Source organism: Mytilus trossulus, chromosome 11 (assembly GCF_036588685.1).
Source record: "Mytilus trossulus isolate FHL-02 chromosome 11, PNRI_Mtr1.1.1.hap1, whole genome shotgun sequence".
NCBI lineage: Eukaryota > Metazoa > Mollusca > Bivalvia > Mytilida > Mytilidae > Mytilus > Mytilus trossulus.
In genome coordinates, this window is record NC_086383.1 from 21,589,015 (window position 1) to 21,616,726 (window position 27,712).

The 27,712-nt window shown below is 40.0% G+C and overlaps 2 protein-coding genes across 4 annotated transcripts in view; one reads left to right on the forward strand and one right to left on the reverse strand.

The window, feature by feature from the left end:
• The first annotated feature begins 262 nt into the window (after positions 1 to 262).
• LOC134690867 (alpha-(1,3)-fucosyltransferase fut-5-like) overlaps positions 263 to 27,712 on the forward strand; it is a 29,825-nt gene continuing 2,375 nt past the window's right edge. Inside the window, exons 1-2 of one of the 3 annotated variants that reach the window (XM_063550993.1) lie at positions 263 to 377; positions 24,628 to 26,090. In XM_063550993.1, coding sequence (XP_063407063.1) covers positions 24,972 to 26,090 — 1,119 coding nt within the window. In that variant the 5' untranslated portion in view covers positions 263 to 377; positions 24,628 to 24,971. Of the gene's footprint in view, positions 378 to 21,220; positions 21,397 to 24,627; positions 26,091 to 27,712 lie in introns of those variants that run through there. The other 2 variants (XM_063550994.1, XM_063550992.1) reach the window with 2 other exon arrangements.
• Positions 8,790 to 10,751, reverse strand: LOC134689844 (uncharacterized). Its single transcript, XM_063549812.1, has one exon. The coding sequence runs from the start codon at positions 10,653 to 10,655 to the stop codon at positions 8,790 to 8,792; it is 1,866 nt and encodes a 621-aa protein (XP_063405882.1). The 5' UTR covers positions 10,656 to 10,751.

Genomic DNA, 27,712 nt, shown 5'->3' on the forward strand with positions numbered 1-27,712 from the left:
AAAAAAAAACCAAGTGTTTGTGTTTCCGGCGCATGAGCTTGGGAACTAACATTCGAACATTTAAACAACTTCGATTTTCTAAATTGCATTGAAATTAGAAGTATAAAATGTTGTAATAGCCAGAGTAAGTTCACTAATAAAACGATATCCAAATCAATCGAGTGCAATAGTCGAGTAGACCTGACATTGTGATATGTATTTAGTTCACTTCCCATTGTTTACGTTTTATAAGCTGGAATAAATGTAGTAAACGACATAACTGTAACACTTGTTTGGAGGACTACAACAATAATGTTACTGGTAAAAATAAATAAGTACAACACTGTCACTGAATCACACAACGGACGTCAGGACAACAAAAAGAAAACAAATAAACTGTAAGTAATATAAACAGATCAGGAATAACCACCAATCAGTCGGAATCCACGTTGAAATAGAACAAAAAAATCGAAGCTCTTTGTTAGAGAAGGCGATAAATGTTAACTGTATTGTTTACTATAGTGACAACAATTTTGAAAGTTAATAGAAACAAACAAAATTACAAGTTTCTTCTGAATTAGGAAGAGTTGTATTTTAAAAACATCATTTGCATAAGTTTTCTATTTATCTATCAAGTCGACGACATGGGTATCTTTCAAGTTGGATGTAGAAAATGCATAAAAAGTTAATAGAAACAAAAAAAAATGCAATTTCCTTCTCAATAACGAGGTGTTTTATTATAAAAACACCATTTGCATAAGTTTTCAATTGATTTAGTACATAGTTAAGCAGAACAATTAGATATCAAGTCGACGACATGGGTATCTCTCAAGTTGGATGAAGAAAATGCATAACCTCCGATTTTTTTTGAAAAAATTACCACGGACGGAAATCATATCAATCTGTTAGTTCAGTAATTTTCGAGTCTGCCCTTCCAATATGTTACAGTACTGAACAAGAAATTCCAAAAATGGGTAACAATTGTATCCAAAAGAAAAAATCGAGTGCACCTTTTTATGTTAGGGCGTGTTTGAGTTGAGTATTTTGTCTTGATATCGTACACAGTAAGAATATTTCATACATCGTCTCGCTTCAGATTCTATCATTTGTATATATTAAAGCTACAGGTTGACTTTATAACACAAAAAAAATCACAGTACTAAAAGATGAAATATATGGGTCAAGTGAAATACCATCTAATGAGTCACAAAGACAGAGAAGGTGTGTTCGAATAGCTATTTTTTTTTTTACCGAAAGTACTTGACATCTCGAGATGGATGATGAAAATGCATATCTTCGAAAAATTCTTATTTTTTTGTGTGTGATAACTAGGGTTTATAGTCTTCATACACTAAAAAAAAATCTAGTCTGCCCTTCCACGAAATATTTAATTAGAACTTTTTTAAATGTTTATGAATTTTCGAAAATTCCAACTAACGACCGATCAAACAATAGTTTTTAGTTGAATCATTGCAGACAAGATTATTAACTGATGCTCATTAGCTAGTTGATATATTTGTCCTTTAAAATACAACTGACATGTAAGGATCATAATGGTGCAATGTGGATAAATTTGTCGGTTTTTAAGAGCAAAATTGGCAGCGCGTCATCCCTACAATGGCTTCCATTTCTACGATTGTGAAAATGAACTGCCGTAATGGGGAGACAATTTTGACGAAGTAGAGTCCTGACTGCACTTTATGCTCTTTACAAGAAGATACAAAATATCTCCAGCTAAAATTATTTGATGCGTTGGTGGTTCCTATTTTGACCTATTCCTCGGAAATATGGGGGTTTGAAAATAAAAATAATACTGAAAAGTTACATCAGTCTACAGTTTTGTAAGCGCAGTTTGGGTGTGCGATCATCTTTTACCAAATTTTATGGTATATGGGGAACTTGGAAGATTTCCACTTGAATTGCAGATCAAGTTAAAAATGGTATGTTTTGGCACAAGCTAGCAACAAATGATAAAAAACTATCGGGTAAACTTTATAAGTTACTCTGGTACATGCATGAGCATGAAGGTTGTAATTTTAAGTGGTTTAACTATGTAAAATCTGTGTTTAATGACTGTGGCTTTTGTGAACTATATAATTTTCCGGAGCAAGTTGATTATAATTATATTAAAATTAATGTAAGGCAGCGTCTCCAGGAGCAGTTCATCCAAAAATGGTTCTCAGATATAAACAGTTCAACAAGGGGGGGGGGGGATTTTTTCTACACTTTAAAGAAGAGTTTTGCTTGGAATCATATCTGTTAAAATAGAGTAACCAATGTAAATTAAGGGTATGTAATACAAAGTTTCCCATCGAAACAGGAAGATGGAGAAATGTACCACGAAACGAAAGGATTTGTCCTCTTTGTAAAGCTGGTCTTGGGGATGTATACCACTATATATGTAAATGTACCAACTGTGAAGTTAAGGATTTAAGGGGGAAGTTCATACCTCCATGTTATTTAAAATATCCAAATGAAAAAAAAGTACTTCGCATGCTTAAATATAGTAATAGTAATGTGCTGTCTAATCTGTCCATTTTTATTCAGAAGGTAGAAAAGATGCTTGTCTAATTTAAAATTGTAATAAATACAAACTTATTTCTGAAGATGTATAAAAATGTATCCTGTTTGTATTATGAACTATGTTGTAATTAATATTGTGTATATAAATATGCTCCTGTTACGCAGTCTTCTGCGGCTGAGTTTTCTCTAATAAACTAAACTATTGGTGGATTATACCTCAATTGACGTATAATCCACCAATTGACAGATATGGGTATAGACCAATTGATATATAATGCAAGTTTTTTTGTAATAAAATGCCAGTTTGAGATAGGAGCATGATGTTGCAACTTGCAACCTATTTTATGACCCTTATTGAGTCCTCCAAAAGTTTGAGTTTTGTCAAAGCCTGCTGCATTCCTTGAGAATGCGTGTGTACAACAATTCTTTTGTTGAAACATTTGTACTATTGACCATGATTGACTTTGGTTAATGAAAGTCAAATATTAACAAGATTCAAGATTCATAACATATTGTAACACAAAATTTGTTCCGGCGTGACATTTGTTCCGTAGGAAATATGTTCAATCGGAACTTATATCACAGAAAATTTGTTCCAGCACTATAAAATTTGTTCCAGAACTATTTTTTTAACTATAGGTATAATAAGTTCCGGAACAAAAATCACAGCTCCAGGAGTTTTGTTACAATATTAAAATTTGAAAAAAGTGAAATAAGTTCCTGTGATATTAGTTTTAAACGAAATTATTCTTCAGGAATCAATGAAAATGTTCTGCTCTGACCTATTTTACAGAAAATAAGTACCTTTAACCTATTGCACAGCGAAATATTTTCTTGTTACACTAAACAATTATAATGCAAGCTGGATGCTGTACTATGCTTGCATGGGGTACATTTGCAATTAAGGCATTCCTGTAGAATGAAGATAAACAAGAATGTGTCCATAGTACACGGATGCCCCACTCGCACTATCATTTTCTGTGTTCAGTGGACCGTGAAAATTTGGGTCAGAACTTAAATTTGGAATTAAAATTAGAAATATCATGTCATAGGGAACATGTGTACTAAGTTTCAAGTTGATGTAACTTTAACTTCATCAAAAACTACCTTGACCAAAAACTTTAACCTGAACTTCGCACTATCATTTTCTATGTTCAGTGGACCATGTAATTGGGGTCAAAACTATAATTTGGCATTAAAATTAGAAAGATCATATCATGGGGAACATGTGTACTAAGTTTCAAATTGATTGGACTTCAACTTCATCAAAAACTACCTCGACCAAAAACTTTAACCTGAAGCGGGACGAACGGACGCACAGACGGACGGACGAACGGACGAACGAACGGAGGCACAGACCAGAAAACATAATGCCCCTCTACTATCGTAGGTGGGGCATAAAAATAAAAGCGATGATAATATTACTCTTTATTGGCGTCTTTTGCATGGTCGACAGTTTGCATACTGGATAATTAATCGTGCCTCCGTTAATATAAAGGTCCCTTGCGAAGTTTGATGATCTTATAGATGTGCTAGGGTGGGCATGTTGTTTGACAAGAAAGCGATATCCTTCAAACCAAGAATCTGTCACGTGATAGGTAAATGTTGTAGCGAGAACGTTGTCATCTTCCATGTGATCGGTAAATGTGGTTGTAGCGAGAACGCTGTCAGCTTCCACGTGATCCGTAAATGTGGTTGTAGCGAATACCCTGTCAGCTTCGACATGATCGGTATAAAATACAAGTAATAGCTTTTCTAAAAAGCTTGCCGTATTTTAGCTGATTATATTGAGATCAGTGGTTTGTGAGTAGTTTATTTTTATTGGAATATTGCACTTCAAGCAATATGAAAACATAGCGCTTTTTTCTACTAATATGTCATTTTTTGTTGTATTATTGGTGGACCTGTGTTATAATGGAAGGAGACTTAATAAAATTGAGAATGGAAATGGGGAATGATATACACCTTATCGCTTTTTGTCCGCCATTACTGGACATCACACAGGGTCCCGTAAAATTTTGACGTCATAATTCAAAATATCTGACGCCACAATGGAAAAGTGATTGTTGTATGAGGCCAATAGTTCAAGCGGAACAGATTATCGGGTCAAGCAGAAATAGCGATAAGGTGTATTATAATAAAATGTATTCTGTGTCTATAATCAACTTGATAAAATAGCATATAACGTAAACATACTTTTGAGGATTACTACTTGACAAAATGGACAACAACAGAAGGTAGTGGCGGATCCAGAGGGGGGCGTAGAGGGCGTACGCCCCATCCCCCCCCCCCTTTTTTTTTTTTTTTTTAAATGATTAATCATACTAGACTATGTGAACTTCACCATTTCCTGTGTACTCTATTATTTAATTTTTATGCGACAATTCTTTACTTTTAAGAACATATTTTTCGCCATAATTTACTGATTGTCAAAGTCTTGTGATTCTCTATGGTGGAGTTGACCAGTGCTTCCAAAAAAGTCGCTCAGTCATTATGAAATTCAAATTACAGTAACACATGATTGCTTAAGCTGAGGATGACAATCATGACACCTTCAAAGCGACAAAAGTTTGAACAAGAACATATTGACTTCTAATTCACTATTCCACCAAACAGGAAGTAATACTCTATAGACTATAACACTCTCATGAAAAAAGTTCCAAGGCAATATTATTTACCTACAAAAACATGTTTAACCCCAAACGCCATTGTCATGATTGATATGGACTATATAGAATTGCTGTTGGTGTGAACCAAGCTTTGTGTTGAAGACCAAAATACAACCTTTAATAGATTACTTTTTATAAATTGTGACTTGGATAGACATGATAGACAGTTGACTTTGGTACTTACATGTATATGAGATCCAGTTATATCTAACATCAAGATTGAGAACACATTTGTTTGTAATAAATTTAAAACATATTTAATTCTGTAATATCTGATAATATGTATCAGTTATTTGTGATTTTTAATTTGATGTGTACTGGTACTCTCTGGTAATGCCAGTATCAGCATGATTAGTTGTGATTAAAAAAAATTGGGCAGTTGTCATGTGTAGGTACACCACATGTGGATCTTCTTTCCCCTCTCATTTATAAAATTGTGCATGATATTTATCACAGAAACGCACCAGTATTTTGGTGAATGAAACAGTCTTGTCATATTAAATTAAAGTCAGAGGTTGAGTAAGAGGGTTTTTCTAGGGGCCTGGGCCACCCCTTTTGTAGGAAATTTTTTGTTGTTTTTATAGGGCATCACTGAAGCATGACTGAAGTTGGCCCCTTCTTAGGCAGTCAGTGTGTTCCGATTATGAAAATTTCTGGATCCACCACTAAAGTTTGAGCAAAGTTAGATAAACATTTAATTTATGACAAATTATGCTGAAATTTGCAAAGATAATGAATAAAAAATCTAGTAAATTAAAGATAGGCACTATTATTAAAAGCTTTCCTTGCTTATTCACAAGGACATATAATATCCTTCATGCTATTCTGATCTGAGTTTTTATTCATACATACATGTAGTCTGATGCTGTTCCAAGTAGTCTTCTCTTTTCTGTTTCTTGAGAAGTATTTGTTTTACCTGTTCAGTCACTGTAAAGTGTTACAATTCATATTTAAACGCAACACATAAATAGTGACCAAAAAGGTACGGCTACCACATGAGAAGCTAGAAAAAAGTAAAATGTATACATTTTAAACATTTTTGTTGGACTATGAAAATGTGGTATATAGATAGATATGCATAGATATACCATAGAATAAATAAGTAAACAAATTCAATGGAGATGTACATGTAAGATGAATTATGAAAAAAAGAGCCATGGCCAGGGGCCCTAAGCTTGACAGCATTTGGTGTTGAACAGGTAAAATGTTTGCATTGACAATAAATATAGCCTTTGTTAGAGGTGAGCCAGGTGGCCTTTCTCTAAATAAGCTATATTAAACATATGTCTGGGCTAGGTTGAAAAATAAATGAAAATGACTTTGAAAAAATCTAATAGAAATACACCAAATTTGGGAGACCTAGTTCTATCAAAATGTTTGAAATAATAAGAAAGTTGACAAGAACTAAGCTTTTTCAGATAATTTACAGACTATTGAAGTCAGCCTATAATAGACTCTTTGCCTTCTGAAATGTTTGCTTATACACTGTGCTTTCCTATAATGATTTAAAATCAGTGGGATAGTTTTCATGAAGAACACTGAGCGTACAGGTATTATGACAAGATAAATGTTGTGTTACATGTATCTACCCAAATAAGTAAAATAAAAAAATTCTTGACTTCTAAAACCAGTGATTGATCTCTTGATTTACATCTCATCACTCTATGCAGATGCTATGTGAAAAAAAAATTTGACTTACCAGTATGCTTCTATCCATTGAGTTGATTTATTTTTAATTATTTTGCTTTGAATACACCTTATTGCTACAATACAAATGTATGTATATGTATATGTCCGCCATTACAAACTGTACATGTACATTACAAATATTCCATGTAAAAATTTGATGTTTTAATACAAAATATATGATGCCACAATGGATAAGTAATTGTTGTATGACTTTAATGGTTATAGAGGGACAAATTCTCAGGTCAGCTGGGACAATACATGTAAGTAGGGGTGGGGGAGGTGGCAACTTCTCCAGTCATGTTTCAGTGATTCCCTACATAATCAACCAAATAGTAATGTTCATCATGTAAAAATATACTAAGTGTAAGATCTGATGATGTGAATAAATTGAAATCAGACATATCAAATGAAATTTTCAGTGCTTTTGATATATTTATGGGCAATCTGATGAGTTAAGCCTTTTTTGACTGATTTTTATATTTCTTTCTTATGATGTACTCTTATACATGTACCACTGTCCAAGATTAGGGGGAGGATCGGAATCCTGCTAACATGTTTTACCCCGCCACATTATTTATGTATGTGTCTGTCCAAAGTCAGGAGACTATAATTCAGTGATTGTCATTTGTTAATGTGTTACATATTTGTTTTTCGTTCATTTTTTTAATATAAATAAGGCCGTTGGTTTTCTAGTTTGAATTGTTTTACATGTCATATCGGGGCATTTTGTAGCTGACTATGTTGTATAGGCTTTGATGATTGTTGAAGGCCGTACGGTGACCTATAGTTGTTAATGTCTGTCATTTTGGTCTCTTGTAGACAGTTGTCTCATTGGCAATCATAGACATACATGTACCACATCTTCTTTTTTATAATGACTGCTGATCACCAGTGCCCATACTGGGACTATTATGGTCCAACAACCAGTGGCGGATCCAGAAATTTTCCTAAGTGCAGGCCCACCAAATTTCCCAGAAAAGGATGGCATGCCCCCTGGCCCCCTTCTAAATCAGCCTCATGACAACTCCAAAGAATAAATCATCATGTACTAGTACATTAAAGATCATCAAACTGTCTACCCCACATGCAAACATCTTTTTGGGAGTTAGCTGTGTTGCAAGTTTTTTGGGTTCGAAGGATCGTATAAATGATTGCCTTGGGGGTCATTGACATTGTCAAAATTATATAGGCTGTGCATTAATGTAAAACGCTTAATTATATAATTTGCAACAGCTGACACTATAGTATCCTATAGTGCACTGAAACCCTTGCCAATAACAATACCGTGATGCTTGGTGATCCTTGGTGTAGGCATCTTTGCACATATTGCTCACCTTGTAATTTTTGTATTCTTCTGTTGTGATCCCGAGTAAATATGAAACTTACCCAAGAAGCTTGATTGTGTCTGTCTGTGTCTCTGCAAGGCAGATTGTCTCTTTGGATTTTCTGTTAGTCTTTTTGATTATGTTTCCGGAAAGAGAGAGAGAGAGGCATCATGGGATCGTGCACTTCCGGCAGGGTCTGGCTTAATACCAACGAATACTACACTCCCCCCAGTTTTATATGTTTGTTGTAAGTATAGAATTTTCTCTTTTTTTTTATTTATTGCCAAATTGTCCAAAATAATAATAGTGAATTTTCCAGGTGGGCCCCCTCAGATGAGAGGGGCCCAGATTAGACAAGGGTACTAATTATTCGTTTTCTTTTCGAGATTGCTAAATTAAATTAACCCTGTTGGAACGTACAGCCAGTCCCTTACCCCTTTCAGCAACGATCCCAGTCCCCTCATATCCTTGGTGATGCCCCCTTGATTACAAATGTAGGTGGGGCTAGTATAATAAACTTAACAAAACGAACTTAAAATTAACTATCCTCTCTGGACAAGTTTACAGATATCTACACCTATGTACACGAAACTGCTCCCACTACCTACACCCTATACAGAACTCGTGCATTGCTGGTGATGGCCTCCAGCAATGCCCAAAGGGTGTCCCCCGACCTAAAGGCCAAAAGTCCCATTGCCACCTCGGCAATATACTGGGGATGCCCATAGCTGTGATTGGGCACCCATGATGGCCTGAAATAGGGGGCATCACTCTCCAGTAGTATCCTGTCTAGGGGGAGGGACGACACCACTTGCCCTTGTTCCTGGTCAAACCGGATTACCTCCCCCGTATACCCAAAATAGACATTGGGGAAGGCATCCCTCCAACGCCTCGCTTCCTGCCTGCCCCCATCAAAGCAATGGAGATGGATCCTCTGCTGAGGGTCCACCCTCTCCCGGACTATGGTGAGGGCTTTCAGGTGCGCCTCCGCACTATGGCGATCCTCGGGAGCCCCTCTAATATGGAGAATGAGGGGAACCTCTGGCCTTCCCTTGCACAAATTTAGGACCCACCTTAGGGTGCTAACCTGCCTTTGAAGAGGTGGGTCCCGCTGGCTCTGATCCAACCCAACTTCTCCAATGGCCCTTACCCCAGGCAACCCCAGCAGCCGTTCCATCTTGTCGAACGAACTATCGTCCAGCTGCTGGGCCTTTTTGGGGTGGACTCCTATTGCTGTGACCCAGGGTGATCCTCCAGGGGGTTCCTGCAATGCCAATGCAGATGGCCATGTCCCTGGGTCACAATACACCATAACCCCTCCTACTAAGTCCACTGGGTTTCTTGGGGGGGTTGGAAGGCGCATCTCGATGAACCGTTGCCGGTCCATCCTCCCGTTCATCCTCCATTGCCTCCACCCCCGGTCTAAATGGAAGTGGGAGTCAAATGCGGGAGGTGTTGGACTCCTGATTGCACTGTCCACAAATAGTTTTTTTCCTGGAGGGGAGTCGGAGGGGGACCTCAACGGATCTATTCCCCCCTCTGCCTGTCCTATCTGGCCTGCTGAGGACCCTATGGCTGCCCGGGGACCTTGCAGCCTAAACATTCCCCTAAACGCATCCGCCCTGTCTCCCAACTCCCCCATTATGGCTGCCTGGACCCTCCAGTCAATGAGGGCTCCAGGAGAGTTGACCGGTGCTGTTGAGAAGTATGGGGGAACTGGTCGTCCCCCTTCCCGGCATACCTCCTCCATCTGCCCCTGGACTGCCTGCCCAATGATGTGGGGCCGTGTTATCTCCAGCCTATTCACATGGGTGACCAAATCCTCTAGGTCCCCACCCACTAGCATCCAGGCCTGTGCCTGTAGTGCTGCTACCCTGATTGGAGCGAGGGAAGCCCTTGGTTGGTCTCGTTGTTCTCCGAATACTTCAGCCACATGTTCCAGCATCACATGTGGCTGAATATCCAATGCCCTTATGGGGCAACCCTGGATGGGGCACTGCTGTAGGGTGGGGATGTCCATCAACTTTGGCAGTGCAGGTCCTTGGGGTGTCCTCTGGCCTGACACCCCAGTCTCCCTCAGCTTGTAGTCAGGTTGGGGTGTCCTTAGACTTGACACCCCAGTCTCCTTCGGCTTGTAGTCTGGTTGGGGTGCCCTTTGACTTGACACCCCAGCCCCCCTGGCTTGTTGGTCTCCTTGGGGTGTCCCTTGGCCCAACACCCCAGTCTCCCTCGGCTGGCAGTCCCGTTGGGGTGTCCCTTGACTCGACATCCCAGTCCTCCTCGTCTGACAGCCTCCCTGGGGTGTCATATAACCCGACACCCCAGTCTCTCTCGGTGTGTTATACTTCTGGGGTGTCCTCTGTCCTGACACCCCTGTCCCAGTGGGCGTGTAGTTATGTTGGGGTGTCCTTTGCCACGACACCCCTGTGTCCCTTCTTCCTCCTCCCTGGAACGAGTTTGGTGTCCGCATCTGTTGGGCCTCCCTTAGTGCCCTCTGCAGCCTGGCTGTCTCTTCAGCTTGGCGCTCTTTCTGCCGACTCCTTCTTCTCTTCCTTTCTTGGGTGGTCTCCTTTCGCCCCTGAAAACCCCTACCCAGTGGAGGCGCGCTGTAAGCATCCCGGTCGGTTGGAATGCCCACAGGGGTGTCCCTAGCCATCGGGACAGCGTCCCCTGGAGTGCTCCTGGAAACGGAACAGCGGCTCCTTCCTCCACTGGGGTCCCTAACTCTGTCCTCCCTGCTACCTGACCGGGCCCTGGAATCATGGCTCCCATCCCTGGTGCCCCTAACTAGCCCAGAACCCGTATCCCTAGCCTTTGGGGAGGAGTCCCTGTGGTCCCCAGAGATGTCTTTTCCTGGGACCTTAGCTTCGAACTCCCCCTCCTGACCCTTTGCATCTCCCTGGCTTGGGACAACCCTTTCAACTGAGGGGACCCTATCGTGGTGTATTCCTCGGCAGCCCAACTTCTTTTTGGGCTGCCTCCCGAACTCCCCTCATCACTGGACATCTGTCTTTCCTGCAAATACAAAAAATACAACATCTTGAAGGCCCAACTTAATTACATCTGGCCTCGTCGTTCAATATAGCAGCTATCTAACTAGATACCAATGTAGTTAAATAGTTGCCTCCATATGTACAATATCTGAAACTATTTACAATGACTTAAAGACTCCTTATGTACAACAACAGCATCATAACAGCACCCTATTCTGAACCCTTCCTACGGGCTGACCTGCGCAGTCCAGTAGGGTTCAGACTAACGTGCGGTGGATCTGGTTTTATCTTACAACCAGAGCATATGTAGTCTTGGTTCTCCCATTCCTCCGCCTCCTGTGGAGAGATTCCCACGCACCTGCCATGGTACCACTCACTGCACCTGTCACAGGAGATCATAAACTCTCCCGTATAAGGTCCTCGGCAAGTGCAGTACAGTGCCCCAGTACTTCCTGAGGCATTTGTTTTTCTACCCTCAGTTGATTGTAGGGTGGGGGGCACCTGGTCCACCCTGACAGGATCTTGAACATTACCTTGTGAAGGGGTTACTGGGTTGTTAGGTTGCATTGCTTGGGCCACACCCCCATTTTGGAGCTCTTCTATTGCCCGATTGACCCATACCGGTAGCTCCCTATCCCTACACAGCTTCAAACGGTCATGGTTCATCGTGGTGAGGGCTTTCTTCATTTTTACCTTATACAGGTAAGGCGAGATTCTTGCTAGGATCACCCCTGGCCCCCTCCACATAGGGTTTAGCTTTTTGCACTTCCCTGGCAGTGAAGCTGTGTCCAGCTTATAGACAACATCCCCTACCTTGTACTGACGAGCAACTACCCTAAGATCGTATGCTTGCTTAGCTCTAAGCTGGGAGGTCTTGAGGTGTGCCCTCGCAATTTCATGGGCAGATCTTAGAGCCTCTTCTAAGTCACCCACATACCCGGCCAGGTCTGGAGGTTGCCCCGTTTTTGGTGGCCTGAACATTAACTCAGCAGGGAGGTTTACATCTCTGCCCAACATGAGGCGATTGGGGGTAAACCCAGTGGATCGATTCACTGATGCCCTAATTGCCCCCGCTAATTGGGGAATGTGTACGTCCCAAGTCTTCTGATTGGTACCCACAAAACACCTGATGGAGGCCAGGAGGGTTCGATTAAATCTCTCTACCTGGCCATTAGCAGAAGGGCGATATGGGGTGGTCCGAGCCTTGTGGATGTGGAGCAGTTCACAAACTGATTGGAAGAGTAAACTCTCGAAATTACGGCCTTGGTCTGTAAATATTTCATATGGATACCCAAACCTACAGAAAAAATCGTTAACAGCCGCCCTTGCCGTGACTTCAGCCGTCTGAGAGGGGAGGGGGATACACTCCACCCACTTGCTGAATTGATCTACAATCATGAGCAGGTGTTCATTTGCTCTGTCTGACTTTGGTAGGGGCCCTACAAAATCGAGGTGCACTCTCTCCATAGGAGCCCCAGCGTGAAACATTGTCATTGGACACCTTGCAGTCTTATTCGGTTTCTTGCTCTGGTTACATGCCGTACAACTTGCCACATAGCCCTCCAAGTCCCTTTTAAGCCCATGCCAGTAGTAAAACTGTTTTACTCTTTCTTGGGTTCTAGTCATGCCCTGGTGCCCAGCTGAGGGGATGTCATGGCATAATTCCATAATGTCCCTCCTCCATTCTCGGGGCACCAGCAACCTATTTCCCTCTCCGTCTTTTGCATGATACATTATCATTCCCCGTTCATCCCTACTGAACCTCTCCTTGATTGTCCAGTAAAATTTTGCCGGTTGGCTACTTCGAAACAGGTCCCCCTGAGCAGGTTGACAACTGTTATCGTCAAGCCACTCAGTGAGCCACTTAAATTCCGGGTCTTTGCTCTGTGCATCACAAATTTGTTCAACAGAATATTTCCCTAAAACCACCCCAAGCCCATCTTGGACAACCCGGATGGAACATTCTGGGTCATCTGGGACTATCACCACATCTCTACCCACCGTGGCCACTGTCACTCGTGATATGCAAATACCCTCATCGGCTGGTTTTGGATCGGCAACCGGTATTTCATCTAAAAACCCAACCTCATCAGAATTTTGGCCAGTGACCAGTATTTCGTTTACAGACCGTTTCCCCACACCTGTTCCTTTGCATGCCAATGGGACCACGTCATCCACATCAGTCATAAATTTAGACCACTGTGCTTGAGCCCTTGCACAGTATGGACAACCCCCACAGGGCAGGGTTGCCAAGTTGACCTCGGTTTTAAAGTCCTGACATGGAGAGTCAACAGGCATTCTGGACAGGGCATCCGCGTTTATGTGTTTGGAGCCCGCCCTATGTCGCACCTCCATGTGATATTGGCTCAACTCCTCGAGCCACCTGGCCAGCTGCCCTTGGGGCTGCTTAAAGCGAAGCAGCCAGGTGAGGCTACTGTGGTCTGTGCGGACTACAAAGTTCCTTCCCAGCAAGTAGTGCCGGAACTGTCTGGTGAAGCGTACTACGGTCAGGAGCTCCTTCCGGGTGGTGCAATACCGCCATTGCTCTGGAGTTAAAGTACAACTGGCATAGCAAACTACCCTTTCCTCCCCATTTTGTACTTGGGACAAGACTGCCCCGATTGCATAGTCTGAGGCATCTGTATCTAGGATAAATGGATCAGAGGTATTGGGCAGGGTCAGTAGGGGTGCAGAGGTGAGAGCCTCCCGCAGTTTATCAAATGCCTCCTGCTGTTTTTCCCCCCATGTGAACGACCTTTTGCCTGTAACATCTTGAAGGGGAACTGCGATTTTAGAATACCCCTCAATGAAAGCCCGGTGATAATTGGCGAACCCCAGAAAACGCTCTACCGTTTTAGTATTGTGAGGGGCTGGCCATTTCTTCACATCCTCTATATAGCCTGGGCCAATATTCATACCCTGCCTGCTTACTAGTCTGCCAAGGAATTCTACCTGTTCTTGAAACAGTTCACATTTCTTTGGCTTAAGCTTGAGGCCGTATTCCCTAAAGCGCTGCAAGACCGCCCTCAGGTTGGCCAAATGAGAAGCTATATCCTTTCCCAGAACCAAAATGTCGTCCAGAAAGGCCAACACTATATCCCAGGTTAACCCCCTTAGAACCAAGCTTATGACCCTGGCATAAGTAGCTGGGGCATTACAGAGCCCGAATGCCATCCTGGCAAACTCAAAAAGGCCGTATTTTGAAATAAATGCGGTTTTTGACCTATCCTCCTCCTTGATTTTCACTTGCCAATACGCTGAGTTAGCGTCCAGCTTAGAGTACCACCGATTCCCTGCAAGGGTATCCAGGCACTCTTCTACTAAAGCTAGAGGAAATACGTCTTTTACACAGGTAGAATTTAAAGCTCTATAATCAATGCACCACCTGACCCCCCCGTCCCTCTTTCTTACCAGTACCGGGGCAGAGCACCATTCAGAAACTGAAGGCTGAATGACCCCTGCCTCCAACATTTTCTTTAAGTGGGTCTCCTCCTCTTGAGCGAACCCAATAGGGGTTTTTCTCATTCGTTGCTTTATTGGGGGTGTCCTGCAGTGTCAATTTGGTGTTCAATGGCCGAAAAATTCCCCAAATCAAACTCACTTGCTGCAAAGACATCCCCATACTCCCTTAACAGAGATGCCAGGGCTTCTTGCTCTTGGCTTCCCAGTAGTGTCTTGGAGCGATCAAAGAGATCTCTGAGGTGCTCGGGGACTCCCTGGTCAGATTCTGTTGGGCCAGTACCCCCCCCCCCCCCCTGTACCTACTACACGTACCTTTGCCGGGACTTCTATTTTCTCAACTTCTACCGCCTGGGCAATTAATTCCCCCTGACGCACATGTACATGCTTATCTGAAGTATTTATCAGACATACTACTGGTTGGCTCCCCGCCTCATGTAAAGTGCGGGGAACCAAAAGACCAGAGGGGCTGCCTGCCTCGACAATATAACTGGGCATTTCACAGTTAACCTGGCAGCTGAGCTTCATCACTGAATTGGGCGGCACCGTAACTTTATCACGGATTGTCACGTTAGCTACCCTTGGTGCCTGCCCGACCTTACCCATAGTCATGGGTATGACCTCGTCTCCTACCCGCAGCTGTCCATCTGACATTTGCAAGTCGATGCAATGTGCTCTTAATAAGTCGAAACCCAACAGCATGTCATCCTCTATAGGGGCCACATACAGATTTGTTTGTATGAGTTTGGAACCCAGTTCCAAATTCACGGGCCCGACAACATACCCATTCATTTGCATCCCCTTTCCTGCTGTATTCATGATGACTTCCCTGAGGATGGGGGGCACAGACTTTAGGGACCTGTATACCTCCTCTGATATTAGGGTCACTTCTGCTGCAGTGTCCACCACAGCAAACAAACTCTGCCCCTGAACTTTAATGGGTACCCTAAATACTGTCCCGGAACGGAGCTGACAGACAGTGACAATTTCACAATCATTTTCCTCATCAACCAATGTGGTGTCTGCTTCCCCCTCTGAAGAGGAGGCCCCACTGTTATGGGCTTCCTCATTATTTTCCAGGTCAGTATCAATGGTTCTTACCGCCCTGGGAGGGCTATGGTCTTCAGTGGAGTCCCAGCTACCCTGGGGTTCTCCATAACTGGCCATAGCTACTGCTGCCAGGCTGGTATTTTCGCGTTCAAACCATAAGCTCCCTGGTATTTCTCCCCTCTCCTCACCCCCAGGGTCCCCCTGATCTTGGGTAAGCACTGACTGAACGATAAGGGGTCCAAATTTGATTTGTTCTCCAGAGTCTAGATGAACAACCTCCCTAAAGAACTTGACGGGCAAGACTCCTGCCTGGTTACCCGAGCATAATATAGCCCTACTGGGTGCCCAATAGAACTCGTAACCCTCGGCCTGAGCCCTTGGTACATCTATTCTTATCTGTACTTCCCAATGAGGTTTGAAGGTAGGGGGTACCTCACTCAATAGATGAATGTGCTGCCTATTCATCCGTCTCAACCCTTCCTCTTCTATATCCCCCCAGGCAAGCATAGTTGTGTAGTGGTAGGCATGGGCAACAGTATTTTCCTCTACTGAGGGCATACCAAAAGATCCCACTTCAATGGAATGCCCCTGGTTTGCCTTTATTTTCCACCAACCATGATCTTGTCCCTATCTAAAGTGAAACGTTTGTCCACGTCTACCTCAACCAGACGGGTGAGCTCCTTGAGAGTGTACCCTGACAATCCTGGGTGCCTCGACAGGAGCTCATCAACATACACGAATCCCCCAGGGAGAACCTTGAGTCCCCATTTACTGGCACCATGCCGCAACACATATATCAGTGTTTTTGACAAGTGACGGTCAACTCCATGGTCTTGGATTACTTCCTCCTCTGAATCGGAGGAAGCATTCTCCTTATCCTCTAATGGGCACTCAGGGGCTGGGTTATTTACAGACTCCCCTTCAGACTCTACTGATAACAACCCCTCTGCCTCTTGTATTTGTATGGGCATTACCTCATTCCCCTGACAAACTGATTTTGGACCCTGATATTCCAAGGTTACTTCCCCTACATTTTGATCCCTAAACTGCACATCTGTTGACAGGCCAAACTCTATTTTTGGGGGCTTGCTCTGACCTGTGGAGCTGCCCCGTTGGAGTTTAACGAACTTGGTGCCATACGAGATTGGTCAGCAAAAGTTACCGTTTTCTCTTTTGACCGCAGATCTGGGCACTCATTTCGCATATGCCCAGGTTTATAGCAGTTATAGCATACACTTTCCCGCCCAGACCCTCGATATGGGGATGGGCTTCTTGATGTTGACCTTCCCCTAAATTTTGGGCAGTCCCGTTTGAAATGTCCTCTCTCCCCACAGTGGAAACATCCTCCGGCAGCTGGCCGTCCGCCCGGTGAGGGGCTTCTTGCCGGAGTGTGAGTGAGGAGTTTCCTAAATTGGTCCATCATGTCATCCAATTTCTCGTGCACTTGACCCAACTTATTATCAAATTTTGTATTGGTCTTTTCCAATTCACTTTTCCAAGTACTCATTGGGGCCCTCTCTGGGGCCATAGTGGCTCTTACCTGCGGTACCTGGTACTCTTGGAACACCTCTTGGTGGTCGTCATACCGGCCACCCATTACCTGCCTAACCTCACGCCTGGTTGACCTCCCATATATTGCCTGGGTATTGTGCTGGAATAGCCGTATTTTATCTACGGCCTCCTCTATGCTTTGGGGCTGAAGATTAGAAACTTGCACCCCCAACTCTTTATTTTCAATACCCTGACACAGCCGCATCACGGCCTGCTCATACATATAGTCATCAGGGAGGGTTCTAAAGGCTCTAGTGGCTAAGGACAACACCCGGTCAGCCCAGTCCTCCAGAGACTCCTCAGGGGCTTGCCGAGCATTGTTAAACTGAACCCGGGCGGTCTCGGGGAGTGCCTTGAAACCAAAGCGCTTGTGAAGCTTTTCCACAAGCTCCCTATAACTTACCTCCCTGTCCCTTTCCGTTATGAGGGCATAATATTCGCTGGCCTTCCCCTCAAGGCACCAGCAAAGTTGGTCTTTACATTCCTGGGGACCCCATTCACAAACCTCTGCGTATCTAGCAAATTTTGTGAAAAAGGCCTGCCAGTTGCCCTTCCCGTCATACTTGATATTTTTTGGGGCATTGCTAACTTTAGAGACTGCACCTGAAGTTGCTCGTGCCCCACCTCTGCTGTCAGGTCCCCTTATGTTTTCCCTGGGCCTATCCTCATTGTGTGGCATTGGGTAAGCATGTCGCTCGTAGCTCCCCCCAGTGGTGACCCCTTGTGGGGGCACCGGTGTATACCCTTGGTTGTACTGAGTTTGGGATTGTCTATCCCCATAGGCACGGGCAGGGGTCCGCCTTGGGTCCTCACCCCTGTTGTTTGGTCTTTCTTCATACGTCGGGGCAGGTCCTTGCCTGGAGTCCTCGCCCCTATTGTCTTGCCACTTGCCATACCTACTGCGGGGTGTTTCATACTGTCCCCCACCAGTGTGAGCTGGATGGGTACAGGGTGCTGACCCTTGACCTGCATAGTTGCTTGTGTGACCCATGGGGTATGAAGGTGCACCCCTTTTAGTTGGAACGGTTTTGTCCCATGCACTGGCTTCCCCTGGCCAGTGCTGTTTGGCATTGATACTACTCCCTTGATGTTGGGGGGTTACTTTGGTTTGGGTCACCCATCATGGGTTGACTCCACTCATTTTTTGTAATTTGTTCCCTGTATCCCCCATCCCAATTTCCTGGGGTCTTAGGTCTAGCTCCAGCATCCCCGGAATATGGGCTACACTCAAGAAAGGCAGAGTCCATCTGACTAGGACCATTCCAGGGTCCAGGACTTTGCCCCTGATGCCATGCCTCTTGCTTAAATTCTGATTGGGCATGTACCCGTGCTGGGGTGCCTTGTGAGGCAACGTGTCCCCCACCTATTAATGTGTTAACCCTGCTTAACATTTCATTGTGCCTGCCTTGGGCTTCAGGTGGTGGTCCATTATTTTGGCCACCCCCATTTTGATTGAAATCTAGCCTAGACAGGAGGGCTATTGTCACTCGAAGATGGGATATTGTGGCTAGATCTGACTCAGTCACAAAACCCTTACCCTCCCTTATGTCCATAATTTGCTCCCCAGTTTTTATTCCTATACCTGGGAGCTGAAGTAACTCTTGAAAGCTACAAGTGTTTATGTTTATGATGGACATTGTAACTGTAAACAATCAACACTGTTTTTGTACCAAGTTTATTTATTTATCAATAAACAACAACAACCAACTCTTTTAATAATACAGATGTTTTATTTTATTTTATTTTTATTGAATAACAAAACTTCCGCTTTATAGGGTAACCCGTCCTTCTGGTCTGCGGTTATTAGCGGAAGCAACAGAACAGAACAATAACACTACTGGTAACCCGTCCTTCTGGTCTGCAGTTATCAGAGGTAAACAGAACAATTAACAACACGACTGGTTCCCCGTTCCTCCCAGGTCACGTGATCCAAGTCGTCTTGGAAATACGAAAAAACAACGAATACTCAATGCCACACAATAAACAGGGGTTCTACCGCGCTGCAAAACCCCTGTAATGTTATGTAATATTCTCTACCAGAGTATTACACAACAAAAAACGATCGGTAAAGGTTTCCCCCGAATCCTTTTCCGCGGGAAACACTGTTGAAGCGAACGTCGCCTCAAATCACAATATAAGCAATTACTTGCAATGCACCACGCAAATAAGTGCTCGCAGCGCCAATGTTGTGATCCCGAGTAAATATGAAACTTACCCAAGAAGCTTGATTGTGTCTGTCTGTGTCTCTGCAAGGCAGATTGTCTCTGGATTTTCTGTTAGTCTTTTTGATTATGTTTCCGGAAAGAGAGAGAGAGAGGCATCATGGGATCGTGCACTTCCGGCAGGGTCTGGCTTAATACCAACGAATACTACACTTCTAATCAGTATCGTCGGGTTTGTTTATTTACACCAGAAATCAATGAAGCGATGAAAGTGCTGGAAACGAAATTACATCTTCGGTAAATTCCGTGATATTAATATTTTCTAATCAATATGTCAAAGCAATGAAAAATAAATGGTTATTACTTTTATACATAGAGCATACGTTTTGTGTATTTACTATTTAAAATTTAAGCTTTATACGAAGAAATCTTATACAAAAGTATCTCAATCATTTAACCGTTTTAATACGCAGTGTAAAGTGTAAATTATACACATTACTGTTCTATTTTTAGAGAATAGCAATAATACATAAATGTACAGTTTCTTACCAAAATAGCAACATAATTTCAAGATTAAATCATCACATTGTCACAGGATTGTATAATCTACACCAAATTGACAGTTTGTCGTGAGTTATCATCATAACTAATCACTATAGCAAATGAACACTTTATCATAATATGAACCTATAATCTAGTATCATGATTTCAATCCGACCCCACTTACGGACGCGTGGAACATATAATGCATGCCACTCATTAATAGCCAATCAGACGTTAAAATGACCTTCATTTCCCCCAGAATCATTCCGGAAACAGCCACGAAGCAGCCATTAGATAGTATTTATAACCAATGAAATTACAGAAATACCGTAAACAGATTTACCCGAACCTGACGTTTAGCCTCTGACTAATCAGACCGTATCACCATGGTGATACGATAATCACCATGGTGATACGATAATCACCATGGTGATACGGTAATGATTGTAGCGGGTAGATTTTCAGCTTCATCGATGTCTGCTAGAGTCATTATAAGCAATGATACATCTCACGAATGAGTGAGAATTTACACAAATTGGATAAACTAATAAGAATTGCTTGAAAAACTCAGCAATTAGTATCTTATTTATTGATTGAAACCAAAAAATACATGTTTTTTTTATTCATTTAAATCATAATTGGTTAAAATTTCTTTTTTTTTAAATTTCAGAAAAAATATTTACAAAAATTTATTTATAAACAACAGAGTAAATAAATAAAGAGCACATGTGAACGGTCCTTTTCCTGTAAGTTTCATAATTGTTTACTTTTTTTTTAATTGTAAGGCATGGAACTAAATCTTTTGTTGAACGTACATTTATTTGGCAAATTCAATGCCTTTTTCTTGCAAATTAATAAGATATTTTCAAAAATTTCATATATTTTCTTTTTATATATTTATTGCTCATTTCCCTTAATCTAGTTTAAATGAATTATAAAGTTACTGATTTAATTGAATATTTATAATTAAGTTGTATTGTTTACGAATACAAGATTGTTATTATCATCACTATTAATCTAATTGCAGAATTCAGTATTTTCTATAAAAAATTCAGGTAGAATACAAGACTTCAAGTGAAAAATAGGACTTTATTTCATAAATATACTTTAATGGTTAAAAAATCATAACACCATATAAGTCTTTTTCTAATTAAAAGACCGTAAATGTAATTAATATAAAAGTGTGCGTTAGCGTTATCAAATCCTACAATTTCATTGGTCGAGAACACTTTCCTATATTCTATCAGTATTATTGTTTTGAATGGTGTTGCCTATGGGACGTAAACATGATCAGCGATTGAGATTTATTTACATTTCAATCACAATGATTTACTATAAAAAGTGTCATTTAAATAGGTGAAAAATTAGAACGAGTGATCGATCGCACTAAGTGCATGTGTATAGACACTGAAATTCATTATTTAATTTCCATCTCTCATATACAGGTAAGATGGTATGCATTTATATATTAACTATACATTTTTATATTATTATAGTTATTTCAAAATACAATGGTAAAGTGACTGAACGTAAACGTATTCACCTTTTCTGGCTCCTGTTTTTAAGACAATATTTTTTTTTTATGACAATGCAAACAAGAAGATAAATAAATGCCCCCAGTCACCTTGAATACACGCTATATAATTTTATCCAAGGTTTTTCTATCATTTTTATGTTATATGTTGAAATACATGGAAAATCTAATTATTGGATTGTTAGGGACAGCATAAAAAAATCAATGAAGGATACAAAAAACTTAATTCAAATAGTTTCCTACAATGAACTTTTGATGTCGTCCCTAATAATACCAATACACACATGACAATATTTACAACCATATAAAACTTAAAGATAACAAACATCCATACTGTACATGTACTAGTATTGTAAATCATATATTTAGACATTTTGAAGGAGTTGATACTTTGAAAAGATTTGAAAATTTAAAAAAAAAAGAAAAAAAGGGGGGTGGGAGGTTCGAGGAGTTCGTACAAACCCCCTTGAAAACAAATAAGCACTGTTAAAGTCGACGTTCTGTTTGATTTGTAACTGTTAAAGTAGATTATGACTGTATCGAACCCCACCCCCCTCCGGAAATTCCTGGCTACGGGCCTGTCACTCCAGGTGCTTTGACTTTCTCCATTAATAAATTTAATGACATGACCTAGTCATGTGTGCTGACATTTGTGTTAAACACTTATACCAACAACTATAACAATTGATATTTATATAAAGAAAGACTTAGCACTTAGCTCAATGGTCAATGTTTTAAATGACCCGCTGAGACCTGTTGATTGATTTGAAGCATGTTATAAATAAGTCAGGTTAATGGAACCATAGTGAATTTCAAGGGAACTAAAAATGAGGCAATGGTATTTGGTATACATTTGTATAAGCATTGGTAATTCTTATGTCCATGGTGATTTGTTGTCCCATTTAGACATGGCTCATTGACTTTGAGTGTTATACATAGTTAAGTTTACATATCAAAGTATTTCAATTTTAATCTTAATATTTGCATTATACCGGTGAAACCGGTTTAAACCGAACCTCTTCGGGACTTATGACTTTGCGTATGCAAAGTGACCATAGCGGCTGTGTACATTCTGTATATACAACTCGTCTAAACATCCACCCAACAATGTTAGATCTGTAAATTTGCTTTGCAAATTTGTTGTTCTTCCCTCGCCGGGATTCGAACCCATGCTATTGAAATGTCGATTATCGATATGAATTTATGTCAAAGACAATTTAAGACAGAGAAGTGAAGAAAGAAAGAAAAAATAATAATAAAGATTGTTTTTTATTTAAACAAATAAATAAATATTTAGAAAAAGAAGATTATATTGAAATATATATAATTATCTATGATTGTTCACTATATGCCTGTGTAATTTGGTTTTTGAAAAAAAAGATATATAATAAATTATGAAATGATATGAGCAAATAAACCCTAATACGGAGAAATCAACACGTGCAATACTGAAAACATTTCACTGTCAATATAAATCAAGATTTTCTATTGCTCTTCGAACAGGGCCAATACAGAAAAAGGCGTAAAAAAAGCCGTATTGGCCCTGTATATATATTGATCGAGTTTTAATTTTCTTATAATCATTTAATAAAAGTGTTATGAACTGGCTGTTTCTGTAATGGCACTGGTATAGATTCTCGCCCAGCTGTATTGGCCCTCGACCCTACAAGTCTCGCCGCCAATACAGCAAACCTTGAATCTATACCAGTGCCAATACAGAAACAGCCAGTTAATAACACTATATAGTTGTACAATGTATATGTTTTAAATTTTACTGTTAGTCACTATATGTTTTATATATTTTATATGTTTTCAAATATTTTATGTTAGACGCAATGTTTTATATGTATATTAGAATGTATAATGTTATACAAGTGGTGAGACTTTAATAAAATATTGAATCTTGTTAATGTTATGCTTTATTCGGTTAGTAGTAAGCTAATTGGTTGGGAGGGGGTGTTTAAACTGATATAAACTGTTTATTATTTGTGCGTAAAGGTGTCTAGATATCATGATACAAAAAACTTCTATATAGACAAACAGAATATTTTATACAATCAAGTTAGATCAACCAAGGATTTTTTTCTGTACCAAATAACCCCTCGTTAATTCTCTTGAAATCCTAAATAAAGAAAGAGTATAATATAGAATGAATTAATCCTAAATTGCTAATGCAAACTAATGGAAAGTAAACCTTGGTTCAAAAAAGTCTACATAAATATCACCAAAATTTTTATTTGTGTACTTTTTGTCAGTTGAAAGGAAAAGTGACATTAAAAGCATTTTTTTTTGCCAGGAAAAGGCTATAATTCATTTATCCAAATAGGAGTTAGTAAATTGGTGGTCTGATACCTAAACTATAATGTAGAGTTCTATTCTACGTAACTTATTTTTCAGGAAATTTATTATGGTCCTCAATCTGTTACATTTACGATTTTCTTTTTATCATTATCAAAGTGTGGACACAGATCAGTGTTTATCATTATAGAAGTCGATGCTGCCAGTGACTATTAAAACGTAACTTACAGATTGTTTTTCTTGTCCTAAATATGACTGAAATATTTGTCACTGGACATTCATTAATCAACACAACTATTAGTTGTTTTATCAGTACAAAGATACACATATTTGTTTTTCTTCTTAATACTTGTACTAACGATCTCTAGTTGAGGCAATTCGTCTTGTCAATCTTTGAAGCTCAGACAAAAATCTTGAACTATCAGTTAAGGGAGCTACCATTTGATTTTTAGGGGGGAAGGGGGAGAGGGGGGGGGGGGCTAGGATAAAATTTGAAAAAAAAGGCAGGACAGGAGTTTTGAGTAAAAAAAAAAATGCAGGATGAGACACTTGCAAAAAAAAAAAGTCAGGACGACAATTAAGGTAAAAAAAAAGTCAGGATAAACTAAAAAAAAAAGACCGAACAGAGTGAAAAAAAAAAAGGCAGGACAGAGATTACAGCTAAAAAAAAAGGCAGGACAAAATTTCCCCCCCCCCCCCCCATAAAAATCAAATGGTAGCTCCCCTTAGATATTTAATACCGAAATTGTTACCGAAGTTATTTATTTCTCAGATATTTATTGTAACGCTGTATATCAGAAATTATTTCATTATTTCATTTTCAAATTTACACAATTTTATTATCTTTTGTAGACGATCAACATGCTAAATACACCCGTACGTATATCGATGATCTTAACATCAGTATAAGGAGCTAAATACCAGCAGTTACTTCATTTACTACAGAAGAAGATAACGATACGATAAACACTAGCAACGATACGCTAAACACTAGCAGTTACTTCATTTACTACAGAAGAAGATAACGATACGATAAACACTAGCAACAACACGCTAAACACTAGATAACGATACGATAAACATTAGCAACGATACGCTAAACACTAGCAGTTACTTCATTTACTACAGAAGAAGATAACGATACGATAGACACTAGCAACGACACGCTAAACACTAGCAGTTACTTCATTTATCAAATGAAATATCAGAGACCAAGACTTACACTATACTTTGCTGTAACGTCGATAATTTGTCTAACGATGGTGTTTGCCTTTTTGGATTTCAAATTTACTTTGATTCCACGTATGGCGTATCATTTAGGACATGTAGAGGAGGACGATTATGTTCATAAATTTGAAGACATATTTAACGATACAACAAGAAAAACAAAGAAAATATTAGTATGGACACCATTTTTCAGAACAGTAAAAAAATGGGCCGAAGGAATAAATAATCAATTAAAAAATTGTAGTTACGTTTGTACAGCTACCCATAATCGAGTCAATCTGCCGCTGAGTGACGCCATTATATTTCATGACGCTGATATAGACATTAATGATATGCCGGGTCTAAGAATTCGTCGACAACCATGGATTCTATTTACTCTTGAACCTACCGCCTTGATAAAAAAGAATTACAATTGGATGAACGGGATGTTCAATTGGACTATTTCTTACCGGAACTACTCTACTATTCTTGCCGCCTATGGCGGTTATGTGCCTAAACGTATGAATACACCAACGCCACCGCTTGTGTCTTTAAAAAACAAAAACAAAACCATGTATGCATCTATAAGTAATTGCCATGATGCTGGTAGACGTTTTAAATTGATAAAAGAGATTATGAGATATATTGATGTGGAATTGTTCGGTCGGTGTGGTGACCGGAAGTGTACTAATTTTGGTGGTCCATGCCATTCAAAAGAAATATTGAATTTATATAAATTTAGGCTAGCTTTTGAAAATTCTCATTGTCGGCATTACGTGACAGAGAAGTACTGGTCTACTTTGGCGGAGAGTGATACTATTCCAATTGTTAACTGGATAAAAGGGCAAATAAATCCAACTGTAATACCAAATTCGTATATCAATTTCTTTGACTTCGAAAACATAAGTGATTTTGTTAATTATATAGAGAAAGTTGGTGCTAATGAGACTCTTTTCCAACAGTATTTTGAGTGGAAGAAAACATATGAACTTGGGAAATCTGACTCCGATTATTGCAAGCTATGTGAAAAACTGCACAAACCGTACCAATCTCAGGTCTATACTGACCTCGGGGGATGGTTCAAAGAAGACACATGTACTAAATACAGCGTAAGTTATACTAATTATTACTTCGTATAATAGTGGAGTACACGTCGATGAGACAGCAAACCAAAACAACACAAAAATAAAATCCGTTTAGAGGTCAATGGATCTTTACGGAACATTCGTTTCCTTTCTCTATTCTGGTAATTAAGGTATAATTTGGTTGAAATGGTAGAATTTACAATTAAGGGGTGATAATCTCGTAATTTGCCATTATTGTAACCAAAATTTTTTCTAGTTATTTCTCGAATTACCAGACATGTAGAAAGGGAGGACTAACTCAGGTTGAGGGTACCTTCAAAACGTTAAAATACTAAATCCCTTGGATGTGTTTCAGTTGATTTCTGTCATGTTTTAAAATTATTCTATATTGCTTGATTCTTACTAAGACTGATATTTACATTAAAAGACAATTATAAATTGGTAGTATATGGATTTCGGAGAACTGAAAAGGCAGAAAAAATAATAGGTTCATTCCCTTGCGTGTTTTTTTTAGTAAAAATCTATTGAAATTTGACAGAATATGAAACTTTCTAGATTGTTCATTTATTTATCATTGGGACCTGTTTTTTTCCTTCAAAAACTATGAAAAAATAAATACTTTATTAAGATTTCGAAAAATAGCTTTTTAAACTATGACAATGAATTATGAAAAAATGGTCAACGGGTGAATTATTTAATGAAATGGCATGGATGAAACCAGATAATTGCGAAAATCTGAGAGAGAAAAAAAAAATCAAGAACAGGGCTTAACTTGGAAGATTTGTCCTGTATGCATGTCTTCTTCTTCCATATACTGCCCACTTACAACTTTCATAATATACCGGCAAATTGGTTCTGCATGGTTAAAAAACAGGATAAATAAAACATCTTTATTTTGTAAAATTGTTCATTTGAGATATGATTGTCTTAGATGCCTGTGCTGTGGCGATCTCCAGGAGAGCTTGTTCCAGTCTTTGGTGGTGTTCACAAGGAAGGACCATTTCCTGTCGTTGGTTTAAACGAGTTTTTCATCAGTCAACCGTCTTTGATACACAATTTTTGTTTATGTCAAGAGTTCATTTAGGGGTCATCTTCCCGGGTCTGCGTTTGAGCTCATTGGATTTCTTATAGAACAAGACAACGGTTAATAATTTACAACTAGTAAAAGCACCAAAATTAATCGCAATATACATATAATGTATGTACGGTAACAATAAGAGAAAAATATATAAAGCATTATACGAGCTTTTTAAACACGACGAAAGGCGAAACACTTTACATATTTGATTCGCCGAAAAAAAAAATGAATCCATAAATAATATTAACTTTAGGTCCAGTGCCAAATATTACATGTGAGTATTTAGAACAGATGTATAAGAAAAAGGGGGATGTTAATTTTAAAACATTTCGGTAGAATTAAATGTGCTTATATGTGTGCATTAATTTTTATGAGATTTTTTTGTGTTTTTGTGTGTAGCTTTATGATCTCAGTGAAAATATTCATGAAAACTTAAAATAGTTTATGTGTGTAGTAGGTTTGCGTAGCTTTTAGGATACAAGTGTGGTTTTAGATTGACCCAGTCCTTTCCTGTAATGATCGTACAACTATACCTGTCTTTTTTGTTTATGACTTTTCAAATCCTGTT